Source organism: Oryx dammah, unplaced genomic scaffold (assembly GCF_014754425.2).
Source record: "Oryx dammah isolate SB20612 unplaced genomic scaffold, SCBI_Odam_1.1 HiC_scaffold_21, whole genome shotgun sequence".
In the NCBI taxonomy this organism is placed as follows: domain Eukaryota; kingdom Metazoa; phylum Chordata; class Mammalia; order Artiodactyla; family Bovidae; genus Oryx; species Oryx dammah.
In genome coordinates this window covers 33,168,796-33,186,952 of record NW_024070205.1, presented here as the reverse complement: position 1 = coordinate 33,186,952, position 18,157 = coordinate 33,168,796, and the positions used below count along the sequence as shown (strand labels likewise).

Here is an 18,157-nt window from a genome sequence, read left to right as displayed (position 1 = left end):
TTCTTTTTTAATTTTATTGGAGTACAGTGGATTTACAATGTTGTGTTAGTTTCAGATGGACAGCAAAGTGATCAGTTAGACATCTACATATATCCACTCTTTTCAGATTCTTTTCCCATATAGGTCATTATAGAGTATTGAGTTCCCTGTGCTATACAATAGGTCCTTATTAATTATCTGGGAAACTGTTGTTTTATAGAAATTTGTTTTTGTTTTCTTTTTTTGGTAGACTAATGCCTTTTGAAAGTCACTCAGTTGTGTACGACTCTTTGTGACCCCAGGGACTGTACAGTCCATGGATTTCTCCAGGCCCTTTTGAAGGGCTTCCCTGATAGCTCTGTTGGTAAAGAATCCACCTGCAATGCAGGAGAGCCCAATTTGATTCCTGGGTTGGGAAGATCCCCCGGAGAAGGGATAGGCTACCCACTCCAGTATTCCTGGGCTTCCCCTGTGGCTCAGCTGGTAAAGAATCTACCTACAAGGTGGAAGACCTGGGTTCAATCCCTGGGTTGAGGGGATCCCCTGGAGAAGGGAAAGGCTATGCTTGCCAGTATTCTGGCCTGGAAAATTCCATGGGGTCACAAAGAGTTGGACATGACTGAGTGGCTTTCCAAAAAAAGATGCCTTTTGAAAGTAAATGAAAGTAAAAACAAGAACACTTTCGCCCCACCCCTTACCCCGAGAACAGATTTCCAAGACTGAGAACCTGGCAGCCTTGTATCCCTGAGTCTCCCTGTTGGGGGGCAGACCTGTGCCCATGACCTGTGACCCGGGAAAGTTTGCTGTATTTTATTTAAACACGGAGCCACAGCTTTGCCTTTGTCTAAGGAATGTGTTGATTTCTTAGTTAGGGCTATAAATGAAATCTGAGAGGCTAATTTTTCCTTAGTTAATTTGGAGTTTTAAAACAAATCCCAGATACCTTACGAGCTTACTCATAATTCCTTCTGTATGTATCTCCAAACTGGTAAGGACTAATTTTTTAGGCTGGCTTTGTGCTGTCGTCACTGCACCCAAATTAGCAGCAGGTCCTCAGGATGGCCCGTTGTCCAGTCTGTGCTCGCTTATCCTTTTGCGGTTGGTCTGTGGAAGCCGGGGCCCACTGTCCTCGGCGCTCTGTCCCTGGAGTCACTGGGTGTGGGCTGGCCGCCGTGGGCCAGCCTCGCTGGGCTGACTGTGGCCTCACGTGCAGAGGCCGAGGTGGCTGGCTGTTCCTGTGGCTAATGTGTCCACTACAGGCCCACTGTCCACACCCATTATTCCATCAAGTGGAAAATGGTGAGACTCCACTTCTCTCATTGTTCCTGTACTTACTGCTTGTGATTCTTCTATAAATAAGAGCTTCCCCCGTCAGCAGTTTGGTTACCCTGAAATATATTTTAGACCAGAAGGTCGGGGTGGATGTTGGATTCTTTCCCTTTGCTTATCAATTTTTAAAATAATGAGTTGTGCCCTAGGAACCTTCAAAGATGGTCTGTTTTGGGGGAGTCTCCTTATGAACTCGTGGTTTTATATCTGCTGTGCAGCAGGCAGTGGCCACTAAACTGTCCTCTTTCTGGCCATGGCCATCCCTTTCAAGTTAGCTTCTGTGTCTTTTTTTTTTTTTAAATAAATAAATTTATTTATTTATTTATTTATTTTTATTTTACTTTACAATTCTGTATTGGTTTTGCCATACATTGACATGAATCCACCACGGGTGTACATGCATTCCCAAACATGAACCCCCCTCCCACCCTCCTCCCCATAACATCTCTCTGGGTCATCTGTGCCTTTTTTTAAAAAAATTTATTTATTTTTGTGCCTTTTTAAAATTTTGAAATAATCTCAAACTTAGAGAACAGTTATAAGAATATTGCAAAGAATTGCCATGTATTATTTACTCAGATTCCTAGTTATTGACATTTTACCTTCACCTTATCATTTTGTGTCTGTATTTATCCATATATATATATATATATATTTTTTTTTTTTTCTGAGCACTTTGAGAATAAGTTATGGGCAAATGCCCCGTGGCTCCTTGAAATGTAGAACTCACATGTCCTGAAAATGAGGCTACTCTACTCCACAGCCACAGTTGTTGTTCAGTCGCTAAGCCCTGTCCAACGCTTCGCAACCCTGTGGACTGCAGCATGCAAGGTTCCCTTGTCCTTCATTGTCTCCTGGAGTTTGCTCAAACTCGTGTCCACTGAGCGGGTGATGCTGTCTAATCATCTTATCCTCCTCTGCCCCCTTCTCCTTTTGCCTTCAGTCTTTCCCAGGATCACAGTCTTTTTCAGTGAATTGGCTTTTTGCATCAGGTGGCCAAAATATTGGAGCTTTAGCTTCAGCGTCAGTCCTTCCAGTGAATATTCGGGGTTGATTTCCTTTGGATTGACTGGTTTGATCTCCTTGTTGTCCAAGGAATTCTCAAGAGTCTTCTCCACACCACAATTCAAAAGCATCAATTCTTCAGTGCTCAGCCTTGGAAAATCAGAAAATTGACACTGATACAATTTCATTGTAGACCTGGATTGCATTTTACTAAATATCCCAACCCTGGACCCCTCACTCACCCTGGGTCCCACAGTGCATCAGGTGGTCCCACCCAGTTTTCCTCGCCTTCCACAACCTCAGTACTTTGGATGCACAAAGGCCAGTTCTTCCACCTGCCCCTCAGTCTGGTTTGTCTGGTGTTCGCGAGTCAGTGGGTTCAGGCTGTGCATCCAGGGCTGGACGAGCACAGATGGTATTCTTCTCAGAGCCTCTGATCAGGAGGGACACAATGGTGATTTGTTCTATTTCCAGTGATGCTAATTTAACTCTCTTACTTGGTTAAGATGGTGTCTGCCAGGCTCCTTCAATGTAAAATTCATTCACAAGTATTTTATAGATGATAATTAGAACTACAGTGTTTTGTCAGGAGATACCCAGACTATGTCAATGTCTTGCTCCTCATGCAACTTCTGCTGCTAGTTTTCATATCCACTGATGATTCTTTTTTTTTTAATTGAACTATAGTCGAGTTACAGTGTTGTGCCAATCTCTGCTGTATAGCAAAGTGACTCAGTTTTACACATATAGACATTCTTTGTAAAATAATTCTTCACTGATGATTCTTGCGTGATGGTTGGCTATCGGTGACTTTCAGATTTGATCATCCCTTCTACATTCTAAGTGCCTAGGCAGAGCTTTGCCTCCCTCCACTCATTCCTGTAGTGTATTTGTCACCATTTTGGAGCATGAATTCTTGTTTCGTTCAGCAGGTGGTCATTTGTCACTGTCTTTCTCTGTTTTACTGCTCATCCACCAGGGGCTTCTGCTTTGAGCTGGCCCCGTGTCCTTTTGACAGGTCCCTGCCATGCTGGATCTCTTCCTTAGTGCCCGGCACATGAGATCTTCCGTCCTGAGTCATCTTAGACTTTCTGCTCTGTGTCTGGATCAGCCAGTTATCTAAGGTTCCTGTTAGTGGAGAATGGTGTTTAGAAATTATGGTCTGGTGCTGGGTGTGCTCATTATGACTGGGATGCCCTTGCTTCTGATCCCTCTGAGCAGATCCTTGCTCTAAATAAACAGTCGGTCATTGTAGAGCTAAAAGTCCCAGAATAGCAGTGAAATTCCAGCAGGAGTGTCAGGGCGCAGCTGCCAGGAATGTGGGTGCAGTGGTGGGGCTCCCCTCCCAGTGGATCATGAAGCCGAGTGAGCACACACAAGGCATGGAAACAGACTTGGGGACAGATGCAGGGGGCAGTGGCTTTCAGGTGACCCTCCGAAAAGGTGGAGCCAACGTGGGGTCACTTAAAGACCCGGAGGGAACGGTGAAGACAAACAAGGGATAGTGACCATGCGTTCAGGAGGGGCTCCCTGGAGAGGGTGGCCGTGTGCTGGGGGCCCAGAGGGCGGGCAGTGTGCAGCTTGTGCCTGTCTCACACCCACGTGGCCTCATGGGCAGCTGTCCAGTTATCATGTGTCCAGTTACACATCTAAAAGTTTTCATAATAATACCCAAAGTGGAAGAGCAACCTTTCCATGTGGAAGGTCTGTCTGGAGGCCTGAGTTTTGCGCCGATGTGGGAAGGTTGTCCAGCTTTGGGGTTGACTGTGTGGTGCTCTCCATCCTGGCTCCTGAGAGCTCGCTGGGCCGGCCGAGTCCCGGAATAAAGACACAGGCTCCATCATCTCCCCAGTTGGAACCTCTCTTGGACACTTTTTTTTTTTTCAGTGAATAATGATTTTTTTTAAACAAAGAAAGTTTGTATCTGTAGCCATTTGGGTTTAGGCACAGCCCCCTTCTACCCTCTGGGGGACATGCTGTGCTCCCCCGCCGGTGAGGGCCTGGTGGGGTTAGAGTCTAGGTCTGCTAGAATGACTTGCCAGCACACGCAGGCAGCGGGAGCGTCGGAGGGGGACTCAGGGCTGCAGACCTGTCTCACTGGCCTTCTGAGCACTTCCCTTCCCTCCAGGAAGTGGCAGGAGCAGCAGCCGCGTGTGGTCCACGTGTGTGGAACCTATGCTGGGCCGGTCCCCTCAGGTGGGCACCCATGACTGCAGACCCTGTGTGTCTGACTCTGCCTGCCCTTCCCACCTCCTAGGGGTGAGCAGACACTACGGGGACCCCCACCCTGTCTGTCCAGAGAGGTGCCGTGCACGCAGCTGCCCGAGACCCTGTGTGCAGGTCCTGACCCTGCGCCGCCTGCCCTCCGCTCTCCGGCAGGTCCTGTTCCGCGCAGGCAGCGGCAAGCCCCTGGCAGTGCTCTGCCTGACGGTGGAGCTGCAGCCCCACGTGGTGGACCAGGTCTTCCGCTTTTATCACCCGGAGCTCACCTTCCTGAAGAAGGCCATCCGCCTGCCGCCCTGGCACACGCTTCCAGGCAGGTCCCGCTCTCCCCACGGCCGGCCTGGGGCAGGTTCAGCAGGTGGAAAAGGCATCTCCCGAGGGTGACAAGTATTATTCTTCCATCAACCCGGGATGCTCTTAAACAACCCAGCGCAGCCTCCTGCCTGACCGTTGGATACGGTGACCTTCTCATGTCCTCTTCAGTGGCAGGGCGCCTGTGGCCCTCAGATTCCATCCTGAAATCCACAACCCGGGGAAGGTCTCCAGCCACAGGTGTCAGGCTCTGTGCTGTCCTCTGTGTTGGGCCTGGAGATTCACCTGCTGATTCACTTCTCCCTGGTGCCTTCAGAACAGAACTGAGCCTTTGTATCTGGCTCCTGGCTCCATGGTACCCGCCCCTGCCCCACTTCCTTTGGTTACTCCCTTGGGTGAGAAAAAAGCGCTGGTGTTCACGCAGACAGCTATGTCCCCTAGTGGGTTTCGTTAAGCACCTATGGGGGCCTTGGCTTTTGGGAAAAGACATTTGCTTTCATATTCCCCCTTCCAGGTGCCCCTCTAGGGACGACCAGTGAGGACCCCCCTCTCCATGTTCGATGTAGTGACCCGAACATCATTTGTGAGACACAGAATGTGGTAAGTTCTGTGGCCCTGCCCTCTCCAGGCCTTGCCTACCGTTTGTGTCCCGGGTGTCCTGCAGCTTCTTCATTTTAGGTTTTCACTGAAGTGGCTTGTTTCTAAGCTGCTAAAGGGCTATTTTGACATCCTCATGAGAGTTATATGAATGAGTTTTCATTTTTCCTGCTAGCAGATCAGTTCCTTGATTATCTGAATTTAAATTAAAAAAAAAATGCGTGAGGCAAACAGAATAAAGTGAGTGGTAATTAAGGCACTTATTAATTGCCATTGTGCAAGGATAACGGCCATAATTATGTTATGACTGGTTAGGAAATGGGATAAAATCTCCTGCAGAATATAATTATTAAACTCAATATGAAATCAAGAAGTTAAGGATTTTTCTCTTTTGCAGTGACAAAAATAATGAATTCTGACGAGTACAGAAAATTAAAAATGTGTTGGGGGAGGGGGCCTGGTTCACACCTGCATTCGCTTCCTGGGGACTTGGGGGGCTGGGGTTGGAGCCCAGTGTTGCTGTGATGTGCCCCCCTGTCGACAGGGCCCTGGGGAGCCCCGTGACGTGTTCCTGAAGGTGGCCAGTGGCCCTAGCCCGGAGGTCAAGGACTTCTTTGTCACCATCTACGTGTGAGCGTGTGGGCCGTGGTGGTGTGGAGGGTGGGGGTTGGCGAGGCAGGCTGGGGACCGCTGGTGGCCCTGGCAGTCGCCAGCCCTGTGGCTTCTACACTTGTGGTGAGGAGGCTGTCAGGTGTTTGGCCACGTGAGCTGAGACTGGCTGAGGTCTTGCAAGGAGCTTCTGCTCAGCTGGCATTACCAGCTGGTAGGACGATTCAGACCCAGGCAGGAGGCCACTTCTGTCACAGCACGTGCCGGGATGGCCAGACAGCCTTGTCCCCATGGCCACTCCTAAGTCTGAGGGATGCAGGCTGTGGTCCTGCCTACCCCAGCCCCCAGGGAGATGGAAGGTGGTGTCGTTGCTCGTGTCATTTCCTGTGACGCCCAAGGACCCGGTGAAATGACCTCAGTCCCTTTCCCTCTCCCTGTGAGTCGTATCTCCCAGGCCTTGAGAGCCTTTAAAACCAGTACAGGCAAGCTGGAGGGCTTGCTGCAGCCCATCTGGGAATGGGAGGGTTGGGGGGTGTCACTTGCACTGAGTGCCCACCCCAGCCGAGGGTCAGCGCCTGGCTTACAGGTGCCATGTGGTGGCTATAGCGTGAGGTCCTCATAATGGCTTGTGGGCAGGCGTCCCTGAGGCCCGTTTACCACCAAGGGTCAGTGTCCCTGGCACCAGGCGGCTCGTGCAGAGCCCGGGCTCAGGCCCATGTGACCTCCGAGCCCACATCCTGGTCCATGCCGTGCTGTCCATGGGGTTTGCTCTAGGCCTTGTTTGGGGTTCTGCTGACCCAGGTGCAAGTGTGCTAAAGCCCACGTTGCCAAAAATTTGGGGTCTCTGTTCAGGGTCAAGGCCACATAGAGGCCACAGCCCTGCCTGAGAGCCTTGGCCTCGGAGGGAAGGGGCCCTGGGGGTGACAGCACCTGGGCCCCGCCTGCCCTCTTGGCCGCCTTCTCAGCCTCCTGGGGCTCCCCTCCCACAGTCAGTGTACTATCCTCGCTGACCGTGAATGGCTTCTGCCCACAGAGACCGCTGGTTAGCAACACCTGTCCAGACCTGGCAGGTCCACCTGCACTCGCTGCAGCGAGTGGACATCTCCTGTATCACTGGCCAGAGGACCCGCCTGGCTCTCGTCCTCCGGGGGACGCAGACAGTTAGGAGGGTGCAGGCTTTCAGCTCACACCCCCAGGAGCTGATGGTATGGCCTTTGGGTGGGGGCTGTTGGGTCTCAAGGAGGTCCCCTGGGCCCTCCCTTGCCTACCCGGGGAGGGGGTGGAAATGGCGCTGCAGCTCAGGGGATTCCTGAAGGTCAACAGAGCCTTCATTCACATTGCCTTTGCCAGATGTGCCTTCGTGGGATGACTGACTTATTTACAAATGCCACCAGGGCCAACTTGTAGAATTTCTGGGAGTATATATTATGATATTTATGGGAGTATATATTGTGTATCATGGGAAGAATTAACTGTGACTCTGGAGTCGGTGTGGCCGCGATTGTACATCTTGGTGATGGGATGATGTGGATGCCTCGCCTGAGGCTGGGCTGGTTCAGCTCTTCCCTGCTGAGGCCGCTCCAGCACTTAGGGGTTCCTGCTGTGGGGGAGGGGACTCGACCCCAAAGATGGGGACATGGACTGTGCCCCGCTGGTACTGGTGCCAGTGGCAAGGTCGACTGCATGCAGACTGGAGGGCTTCCCGCCCAGCACAGGTGGCCGCGCCTGAACCGTTGGGCTCCCTGGGATGAAGCCCTCACCTCCTGACCCCCTTCTCCCCTGTCCCCCGGAAGACGGACCCCAGAGGTGTGTTTGTGCTGCCCCCTCACGGGGTGCAGGACTTGCATGTGAGCGTCAGGCCCCGCAGGCCAGGCAGCCGCTTCGCGCACCTCCACCTCGTCGACGTGGACGCTCACCAGCTGGTGGCCTCGTGGCTCCTGTGTCTCTCCTGCCGGCTGCCTCTCATCTCCAAGGTCTGATGTGGGATGCGGGGCCACGTGGCTGGGTGGGGTGTCCCCTGATTGTCACCTGGTCCCCTGACCCGGCCTGCCCAGTGGCTGGGGGTCTGGGGGGTGTTGGCTTCTAAACCATGAGCCTCCTAGGCCAGGACCTCAGGGGGCTTGTCTGCTGTATTTATGGAGCCATCCAGCATCTAGGGCCCCGAGCGCAGGGCAGGCTTGGGAAGCTGCCGGAGAAGCAGCCAGGTGCCAACTCCTGCCCTTCCCGCAGGCCTTTGAGATAAAGCTGCCCGCAGGGGGCGGGAGGGGCGCCAACAAGCGCATCACCTACACCAATCCCTACCCCTCGCGGAGGGCCTACCGCCTGCACAGTGACCACCCCCACCTGCTGCAGTTCAAGGAGGACGCCTTCCAGGTACGGGCTGCTCGGGGGTGGGACCCTGCAGGGTGGGGGGGCTCCAGGAAGTTCCGGGGAAAACAGTCTGTGCTCCAGTGAGGTGCCTGCAGTCCCCAGGGGCACCCCCGCTGAACTCTGCCTGGGCCTCTGACCCCACACCTAGGCCCCACCTCCCTGGCAGTTTCATCCAGATTCTCTGGCAAGTGAGGCCTTGATCTACTGTGGCTATTTTAGGGAAAGTGAGCAGCGGCTCAGAGTGGATCAGAGTCTGTCAGTCAGGGGAGGGGGCTTAGTGACGTGTCTCCCGGGAACTTGGGAAGAGCGGCTGTTGGGGAGAGGGCTTGACAGTAACATGGGAGATTGGGTTCCAAACGTACGTGTGTTTTCTGAAGCCTGCCAGCCTGGGGGTGGGGTGGGGTGTGTGTGTGTGTGTTTGCCTGGGTGGAAGCTGCTAGCCTGGGGGGGGTGTGTGTGTGTGTTTGCCTGTGGAGCTGGCGGGGTGGACACGAGTATGGCAACATTTCTTTCCAGGTTGGGGGAGGCGAGACCTATACCATCGGCCTGCGGTTTGTGTCCCGTCAGAGAGCTGGGGAGGAGGAGATCCTGATTTACATCAACGACCATGAAGACAAAAACGAGGAGACCTTTTGCGTGAAGGTCATCTACCAGTAGAGGAAGGGGCTGTCCTGCCATTCTCAGGGGCTGCTCCTGTGCCAGGACTCTGCTCCGTGAACTCAGCCAAGGATGGCGGGGTCCCCGCGCCCTGACCGTGTATGATGGTCCTGTCCCGTCCCGTCAGGCTGCTGCCAGTACCGACTGCATAGCAGTCCCGTGGGAGACGTGAGAGCCCCAGTGAACCCAGGCCAGTTTCTCTCTGTGGCACACGGGCGTCATCACTGTCTATGATGTTAGGGTTTGCTCTCAGCAAAATGTATTTTATGAATTATTTTAAATGATAAAATTATGCTTTTTTACTGAGTTTTATACAAACACTATATTGTTTGGTATGTAATTTTTTTTTATACTGGTATTATTTCACATCTTTAAAAAAAACTACAAAAATATGAAACTTTTACACATTTTCTCTTCTGGCAGTTTTTGTGTTTTCTGCTGTTTTTACCTTCGTCAGAGGTTTTCTGTCCACCGAGTAAGCTTGGTTTTCCCTGTGGGTTGATGTGGCCAAGGGCAGTCAGGTGGCCCATGGCTTATGGCCTCTGGGAGAGTCTGCTTGGCCCTGACCTGAGGGGAGGGCAGCACTGACCTCTGCCTCTGCTCTGATTCTGGTCCGCCTGCTTCCCCATGGGGCCTTGTGATGACCCTGGACTTAACCTGGAGAGGCCAGGACAGCCATTCTATCTCAAGATCCTTAACTCCATCCTTTTGACCTCACGAGATCCCCTCCCAGGGATCAGGTCAGCCTGGGTTGGTGGACATTATTCTGCCCACCTCCATCCCAGTGCTTGTGTAAACAAAAGAACTGAGTTTACAGTGTGAAAACCCAACAGGGGGCGTCCCTGTCTGTTGCTTAGATTCTCCAAGATGTCCTTTCAAGGGCAGCCCCTGTGTCTTGCATGCCCGTTGCACACACGGCAGGATCTCTGCTCGTCCACACAGGCCGGTCCAGGCCCAGGCCTCGTCGCCAGGGACCAGGCCCTGGCGAGGAGTGCATTTCAGGAAGGAAGGTGGTCTGGAGCCTAGTTGCTTTCTATCCTGGGGGCCAAGGAGGTGGAGGAGGAGGACGTGGGGAGGGGGTGCAGCTTTGCAGGGGGTGGGGGGGCATAGGATCCTTCACTTTCATCTCCTCCCATTTCCAGAGGCTTCTAAGAACTGGAAAGTCAAGGGGCTGCTCTTTTCCTAGAGGCAGATCCTCCAGGAGCTCGTTCCATCCATGCAAAATGATGGCCCAGCTGCTTCCCTATCTCACGTCTAGTCTATTAAGCAGAGACTGGAAAGGGAGCCCTACAGGCCCTTGTGTAGCTCAGGCCACTCTCCCAGCAAGCCGTGTGGAGAGACTGGTGGCAGTCCTGCCCTGACTGGGAGTAGGGGGGAGGGCGCTCCTCCTTGGTGTGCCCGGGGGGCTCCTTGCAGGAGCCAGGGGAGGTTGAGCACTCGAGGAAGCAGCGAGAGGCCTTGGCAGGAGAGAGGCCATCAGCCAGGGCTGCTGGTTGTCTATCGTCACTCCCTCGTTACTTCATTCATTCATCCATCTGACCTGGATTGTGGGCACTCCTCCTGGCCAGCTCGTGCATGAGTCAGGACATTGTGGTGCCCTGAGATGACCCCCATCCCTGCCATAGGTCAGGAGTTGACCTCCTGGTGGTGCTTAGACACTACTAGGCTATAGCATCAATGATCGGGCGGTGATAGAGTCCATCAGAGGAAAGGCAGGAGAAGGGCAGAGAGGGGGTAGAAAGAAAGGAGTTGATTCAGAGGAGGGTGGGTGAGAAGGAAGCCGGCAGAGGTGCCGGGGCTGGGAGGGTCTCAGGCTCATGGGGCAAGCTGGTGCTTGGCTGAATACGGGTGACGGGGCTGGGGAGGACAGCCACCCTGCCTCAGGACCAGGACTGGGGGCCGAATTAGTGGCCTGCCTTCTTCCAGTGACCATGGCCTCGGTGTCACGGAGCCTGGGGCTGGTGAAGCTGGGCTCAGCTGGGGTGGGAAGGCGGCCCATGCTTTTTTAAGTCTGAAAAGCAGGTTCTCTACACGCTGAGGAGCTTTCCTGTGCCTTTCTTCTCCTGCCAAACCTCCTCCCCTGAGGACTGTGGTCTTCAGTCACTCTGGCACACAGAGCCCTCTCAGGCACAGGTGAGGATTTGAAGCCCCTCCGGGGAGTGAGGATCGAGCACAGGGTGGGGCTTGAGCTTGTCAAGAATTTATGCTGGGACTTCCCTGGTGATCCAGTGGTTAAGAATTCGTCTGCCAATGCAGGGGACACAGGTTCAATCCCTGGTCCAGGAAGATCCCAGATGCTTCAGGGCCACTAAGCCGGTGTACCACAACCACTGAGCTTGTGTCCTCTAGAGCCCATGCTCCTCAACAAGAGAGTGGGCCCCGCTCGCCAAAACTAGAGAAAGCCCACGCACAGCAACAAAGACCCAGCAGAGTCAAAATTTAAAAAAATTTAAAAAGGAAACTTATGCCATTCTGCGCATTTTCTTCTTCTGTGTCTTTCTTTCTTTTTCCTTTTTCTCACAAAGAACCGAGATTTGTTTTGTGATAAATTTTCAACATCAAATAAAACCCATGGCTGTGATCTGCCATCTTGGGGCTCTTCTGCTGGGTCCCAAACCCTGAGTCAGGTACACTGTGCACGCTGGGTTGCGAAAGACGGGTCTTCTTCCTTCCTCTAGGAACTCCAGGTGTTCTGCACCGACTCCCGAGATGTGGACTAGTGTTTCCGTCTGGCTTCTGTCTTCCTAGTAGTCATTCCCAGGGCCAGCTGGCACTGCTGGCAGCGTGGTGGTGGGTGATTTACATAAGAAAGCCGGGCCCAGCCGCCTCCCCGGATCTCTGAAGGGCTGGGAGCTGCTGCCTTCTCCCCACGCACAGAGACGCACCATCTTTCAAAGGGAACCTTATCATTTCCATCAAGGGCATTTTTTAGTAGTATTATTTTATTTCTTCTTTCCTGCCCGTCCTCCTCCTACCCCGGCAGAAAGCTACTTTTAACTAAATGGAGTCAAATGAAAGCCAGATTAGCGGCTTTGCTGTGCTCACATCTGATAATGATTTAATGCTATGTTTGTCTCTTTTTAGAAATAAATTAAGGTGCCTTTTAAAATTGTTGCCTCAGGTATGATAAGGTTGGGGAAAACAGCCATTCTGTTTCCTCATCAACCTTTTTTCCTCCTGGTTGGAGAGGGTTGGGGTGTGTGCAACTTTGACCCCTGATGATCTGGGTTGCAGCAGTGTTAGTTTTATTTTCAGGGATTTGTGCTGAGACCTTTAAAAAGAATAAGCAGGAGAGGAGCATTCAAGAATAAGCATTCAAGTGGGCCCATGTCTGGTGTGACCTGAGCACCGTGGGGTCTCCCTGGACCTGTGTGGGACGTGGCCATTGAGCCTGGGGCACAGAGAGAATTTGGAGGCCCTTCCTGCTGGTGGAGGGGGTGGGATGCCACATGTGGTAGAAACCTTGTCATCAGGAATCCTTGGTGGTCCTAGGCCATCATCACTCTGATCTCTGCCTCCACCATCTCATGACCTTCTCTGTGTGTCCTTTTCTGTCTCCTAGAAGGACACTGGAAATGGCACATGGTCTCTCGCGGCTCCCCTGCTCCCACAGCAGAGCCAGGTCTGAGCTGTCACGGGGGGCTGTGCTGGGACAAAGGCGCCTGCTCTCTGTGTCGGGGGTGCCTGCCTGGGGACAGCCAGCCGTGTGCCACCGGTGTCACCACACCACTCCTCACCCCTCCAAGGCTGTTAGGGGGGACCTGAGAGTCAAGTGCAAGTCACAGAGTGATGTGAGGAAGTCACCCCACCTGCAGAGAGGTGAATAGTGTCCCTACAAAATTCACGTCCACCCAGAAACCTCAAAAGGTGACCTTATTTGGGAACAGGGTCTTTGCAGATGCCTTTAAAGTAAGGACTGAGATGGAGTCATATTGGCTTAGTGTGTGTAGTCACTCAGTCATGTCTGATTCTTTGCGACCCCATGGACTGTAGCCCGCCAGGCTCCTCTATCCATGGGGTCCTCCGGGCAAGAATACTGGAGTGGGTTGCCATTTCCTTCTCCAGAGGATCTTCCTGATCCAGCGTTTCCTGCATTGCGGGTAGGTGCTTTACCGTCTGAGCCACCAGGGAAGCCCATGCTGGGTTTGAGTGGTCCCTAAATCCAGTGAGTGTCATAGGAGACAGAAAAGGACACACAGAGAAGGTCATGAGATGGTGGAGGCAGAGATCAGAGTGATGATGGCCTAGGACCACCAAGGATTCCTGGGGTCACCAGGACCTAGGACAGGAGCTGGGGACCCCTTCTTCCTCAGAGCCGCCAGAAGGAACCAGTCTGTCCACACCTGGAGTTTGGACTTCTGCCTCCAGAGCTGTGGGAAGATATACTTGTGTTGTATGAAGCCACCAAGTTTGTGGCCATTTGTGATGGCAGCCTCAGGGTCTTAAGTATCCATGTGACCAGTGAATCATGGATTTCTAGTCCCTGGGAGGGAGGGCCCAGTATAAATCTAAGGAGTGACTCACTGACAGGGTGACCATCCCCATCCCGACCCCCTGGCAGGTGGCTTCCTGCAGCAGTGGGGCTGCCTGGAGAAGCAGCGTCAGCCTCGCGTGTCTGTCATCTCTGTTGTCAGCATCCTGAACTGATCTGTGAATCAAGGTCTAAAGATAAATTTCATTGCAAGAATTCAACCTTGAAATAACCTCACACCAAAGTGATGAGCTCTTCTCTAGGAGACAAAGTCACTAAAACGGGGTCTCTAAGGACATTGCAGGGAAAAGAACAGTCAGAAGATCCTCCCTGAGTCCAAAAGTTGAGCGTGCAGGAGGTCGGTCTGAGGCTCAGCTGGGACGCCAGGTCTGGCTGGGGGTGAGGTCAGGGGGAAGGGCTGAGGTCACCAAGGCTGGGCAAGGGCCCTGGGCTGCAGGCAAGACTGTCCTTCCAGATCCTCCATTAGGGCACGCCTCCTCCCGCTGCCCTTCTGCTTCTCACAGCCTCCAGCCCAAGGCCCCATAGCTGGCAGGAGCGATACCAACATACTTGCTCCCTGGCCTCCCTGCTTCCACCCTTCAGTGTGGGAGCCGGGTAGAAATTCTGCAGAAGCTGCAGGCCCAGAACTCTCTCTTGGCTCTGTCCACCCTCTCCGTTGACCTTGACTGTGCAGTGGGTGTGGGCAGGTCTTGGATCCAGGTGGGCCTGAATCCTGCCTGGGCTGTGGCCAGGCAGGCTGGAGGCCACTTGGTCTCCTGTGTGAGGTGGGGCCCTGGATAGGGTCTAGGAGCTCCTATCACTTTGGATCTTGTGAGGATCTGGAGTTCATGCAGAGGAGGAGCTCAGGGCCATACAGGTCCAGTGTGGTAGCCTCAAGACTGTCCCAAACACCACTGCCATCCCACCAGAGAGCACTGAGTGCAGTACCAGCCCTGGGAGCTGTGTCCTTCACACTGATTGCAGGCCTTACACACATCCAGGCCAAAGAAAGTGAATGTGGATTTGTGTGTGTGTAGCTGTCATCATCCATATCTCTCTGAGGTACACAGCGCTTGACAGGGCTTGTGGTTTTTCTAGGAGGTCGTGAGGGCAGGGGATGACCATCCCACACCTTGACCTCACAATTCACTGGCCTACGTGGCCCCAGTCACTGCTTCCTCCCATCTGGTTAGTCACCTGTCCTAACACATACCACGTAAAATCAGTTCTCTATTAGTCCTGGAGGCTGGAAGACCAAGATCAAGGTGCTGGCTGCCTGGTTTCTCCTGAGGTCTCTCCTTGTCTTGTGCCTGGCTGTCTTCTCCCTAGGTCTTCCTATGGTCTGTTTTGTATTTATCTATAGCATGATTATCTCTCCTTATAAGGACAGGAATCCTATTTGATTTGGACTCACTCTTAGGGCCTCATTTTAGTTAACCACCTTTAAGACCCCATCTCCAAGTACAGTCACACTTTGAGGTCCTGGGGGTTAGGACCTCAGCAGATGAACTTGGAAGAGACAGTTCAGCTCGTGACACTGACCTCTGGCTGCCACCCTCATGCTCATTCCACCCCTGCCTTTGCATATCAGCCCCTTCTCTTGCCTCTTGTTTTCACTGCCTTTTCCCATCATTACCACCACACCCTGAAGCGCTGAGATCACTGATCATTACAACCACTGGGCAGAGTGCCCCTCTGTCTGCCCCTGGCAGCAGAACAGGGAGGCAGGCTCGGCCACGTGCTGGGTTTCTCCTTGGATCTGTGGCCCCAACTCTCAAATGGGCCACAGGCACATGGGCCTACCGTGCCTTCCTGGTCCATCTTTTCTCCAGGATCCCGAGTAAGCGGTCCACCCCTGCTCCTTTCTTCTCAAACCTCCCAGCTCCCACCCTCAGAGTCAGCTGCTAACCTGGCCTTGTTCTTCATGGAGAAAAAGAGAAGCCAGCAAACCAGAACCTTCCTGCGGTCCCACTATGATCTGTGACCTGGCCTGTACCTCCCTTCCCCAACCAAGGGCCAGGTGTCCTGGCCCCCATGGGGGCCCTAATCCCACCCCTCTAACTCCAGAGGGCCTCACTCCTGTCCTTCTGTCTCTTCTGGAACACTCTGCACACAGTCATTCACCATCACCCATCTTGATGAGAAAAGCCATTTCTTTGTCTGTTCTCCCCTCTGGCTACCACCTTCTCTGTTCCTCTGCACAGAAAATCTTGCCAGTGTTGCCTACGGCCAGTGTCTAAAGCCACTCTCCTTCCCCAACCCACTCCACTATTCTCTCTTCTGTTCCACAGAGACCTCACTTTCAAGCTTACCTGTGGCCCCTAAGAGGCTGTGTCCACAGCCACTGTCTGTCCTCTTTTCTCTGGCTGCCTGGCCACACCAGGGTTCCCCCGCCTGGTTTCCTGGAGTCAAGGAGGCATGTTCCGCCAGCCTCTGCCCCCTCCTCAGCCCAGCCTTTGGCTGCTGCCTGTCCTCATGGTATCTGTCCTGGTGGCTGCCTCTTGTTCCATGATTCTAAACAGCATGACCATGCCTGTCACCCCCACACCCATATCCTGGCCCAGCCTCTTCCAAGACTGCCTCTGGCTTCTGTCTGGGCAGTTTCCAAGCCTGCTGCTTCTCTGTAGATGGTTCCCAAACTCTGCTTGTTTGAGGTGGCTCCTGTTTGCTGCCAGATCTTCTGCTCACACAGAGGTCCATCTTTCAAGCCATTCCCCTGTGATGGGAATTGAGATGTTCCCAATTTTCCTCCAATAAAATGCTGTAATCAACAACATTTTCTTGTACTTTTATGCTCTCCCGTGAATGCTCTGTACGGCTGATCCTACTATTAAATTTACTAGGTCCCCTAAAAATTGAAACATCTTTTTATTTATTTTGTTCTTTTTATAAGCTTTAATAATAGTAATGTCCCCAGTGAAGAACAAACGTGCATTCTACCACAGGCTGAAAATGGTTTGTGAGCTAATTGGAAAATGTTACTTAATGTTTTCCTTAATTGGAATCAATTATAGGACCCTAGTAAAGAAATAAGTCCAAACATGAGATTCTAAGACCTCACACTATGAAAACATCTTTTTATTTTTAAAGTTATACGTGCACTTTGTAAAAATATTCAGACAATACTGAAGAGTATAAAATAAAAATTTGAATATTCTCTCCTCCAACCACAGCTTCCAGTAACACTTCCCAGAGGAAACTACCATTTCGTTTGGATCCTTCTGGGAAATGTTTATGCATTTTGTGAATAAATATATGTAGTTTTATATCCACATGGGATAACATTCTATTTGCTCATTTAATTCTGTCTCCTAGCGATCTTTTCAAAATATAGCATACAGATCTTGCTGAGTCTTACACATTTATTAATATTTCTTGCTAATGTCTTACCATACACATTTAAAGTTTTTGTTTCAAAATACACATTCAGAAGAGTATCTACAACTTAAATATGGTTTAAAGAATACTACTACAGTGAATACTTTTGAAACCACTGTATAGTGAAATGGTATCTTTAAAAAAATTTTCCTTTTAAAACTCTAGGCTGGTCTCAAGAACACGGTTGCCATTTGTGTTTGTTCTATAATTGGCAACATGGCTAAACTTGCTTATTAATTATAATTCTTTGGCTGTAGGGGTGTATTAGGATGGCCGTGTGAATACTCACATCATCCGTGATCCCAACAGCCTTCTCCTTCCCTGTCTAGTCCTTCAGTTCAGTTCAGTCACTCAGTCATGTCTGACTCTTTGTGACCCCATGGACTGCAGCATGCCAAGCTTCCCTGTCTGTCACCAACTCCTGGAGCTTACTCAAACTCATGTCCGAGTCAGTGATGCCATCCAACCATCTCATCCTCTGTTGTCCCCTTCTCCTCCCGCCTTCAATCTTTCCCAACATCAGGGTCTTTCCCAACGAGTCAGTTCTTTGCAATCAGGTGGCCAAAGTATTGGAGTTTCAGTTTCAGCATCAGTCCTTCGAAAGAATATTCAGGACTGATTGCCTTTAGGATTGACTGGTTTGATCTCCTTGCAGTCCAAGGGACTCTCAATAGTCTCTTCCAACATCACAGTTCAAAAGCATCAAATCTTTGGTGCTCAGTTTTCTTTATAGTCCAGTTCTTATCTCTTCTTTATTTCTTTTGCTCGTTCTAATGTACTGGGCCAGGCTTTCTAGTAAAATGCTCCATAGGACTATCTTTGTTTCGGCCTTGTTTTTAAAGAAGATGCTGTCAATGTGTTATCACCACATGAACTTATGCAGGCACAGTGCCCTGTCTGAGGAACACCCTGCAGAACCTGGGTTCCATGGAAGCCTCTTTGGAAACTGCTTCTCGGCAGGGTTTTGGAATCAAAGAGTCCGGATTTTGTCCTTTAGTGGTGATGGGTGGGGTGAGGGGAGGTTGTACTTTTCCACAAGATTGCTCTGTTAAAGTTCACATGTATCTTTATGAATCCTGATTGACCATTTCTCACGGTAATGGGGCTCATGGCCCCGGGCACAGCCCCACTATGACTGACTTCACCAGGAAGCACCCTTATATTTTTAACCCTGGCTCCTCAGGAATGTTGCTGGATCTACTGGTCCAGCTGTGCGTCGCCAGTGGG

At 51.7% G+C, this 18,157-nt stretch overlaps 1 protein-coding gene across 1 annotated transcript in view; it reads left to right on the top strand.

The window, feature by feature from the left end:
- Positions 1–9,387, top strand: part of NPHP4 (nephrocystin 4) — a 143,974-nt gene extending 134,587 nt beyond the window's left edge. Inside the window, exons 25-31 of the mRNA XM_040263281.1 lie at positions 4,693–4,849; positions 5,363–5,448; positions 5,990–6,075; positions 7,088–7,259; positions 7,848–8,027; positions 8,284–8,427; positions 8,941–9,387. Coding sequence (XP_040119215.1) covers positions 4,693–4,849; positions 5,363–5,448; positions 5,990–6,075; positions 7,088–7,259; positions 7,848–8,027; positions 8,284–8,427; positions 8,941–9,081 — 966 coding nt within the window. The 3' untranslated portion in view covers positions 9,082–9,387. The remainder of the gene's footprint in view (positions 1–4,692; positions 4,850–5,362; positions 5,449–5,989; positions 6,076–7,087; positions 7,260–7,847; positions 8,028–8,283; positions 8,428–8,940) is intronic.
- Positions 9,388–18,157: the final 8,770 nt, after the last annotated feature.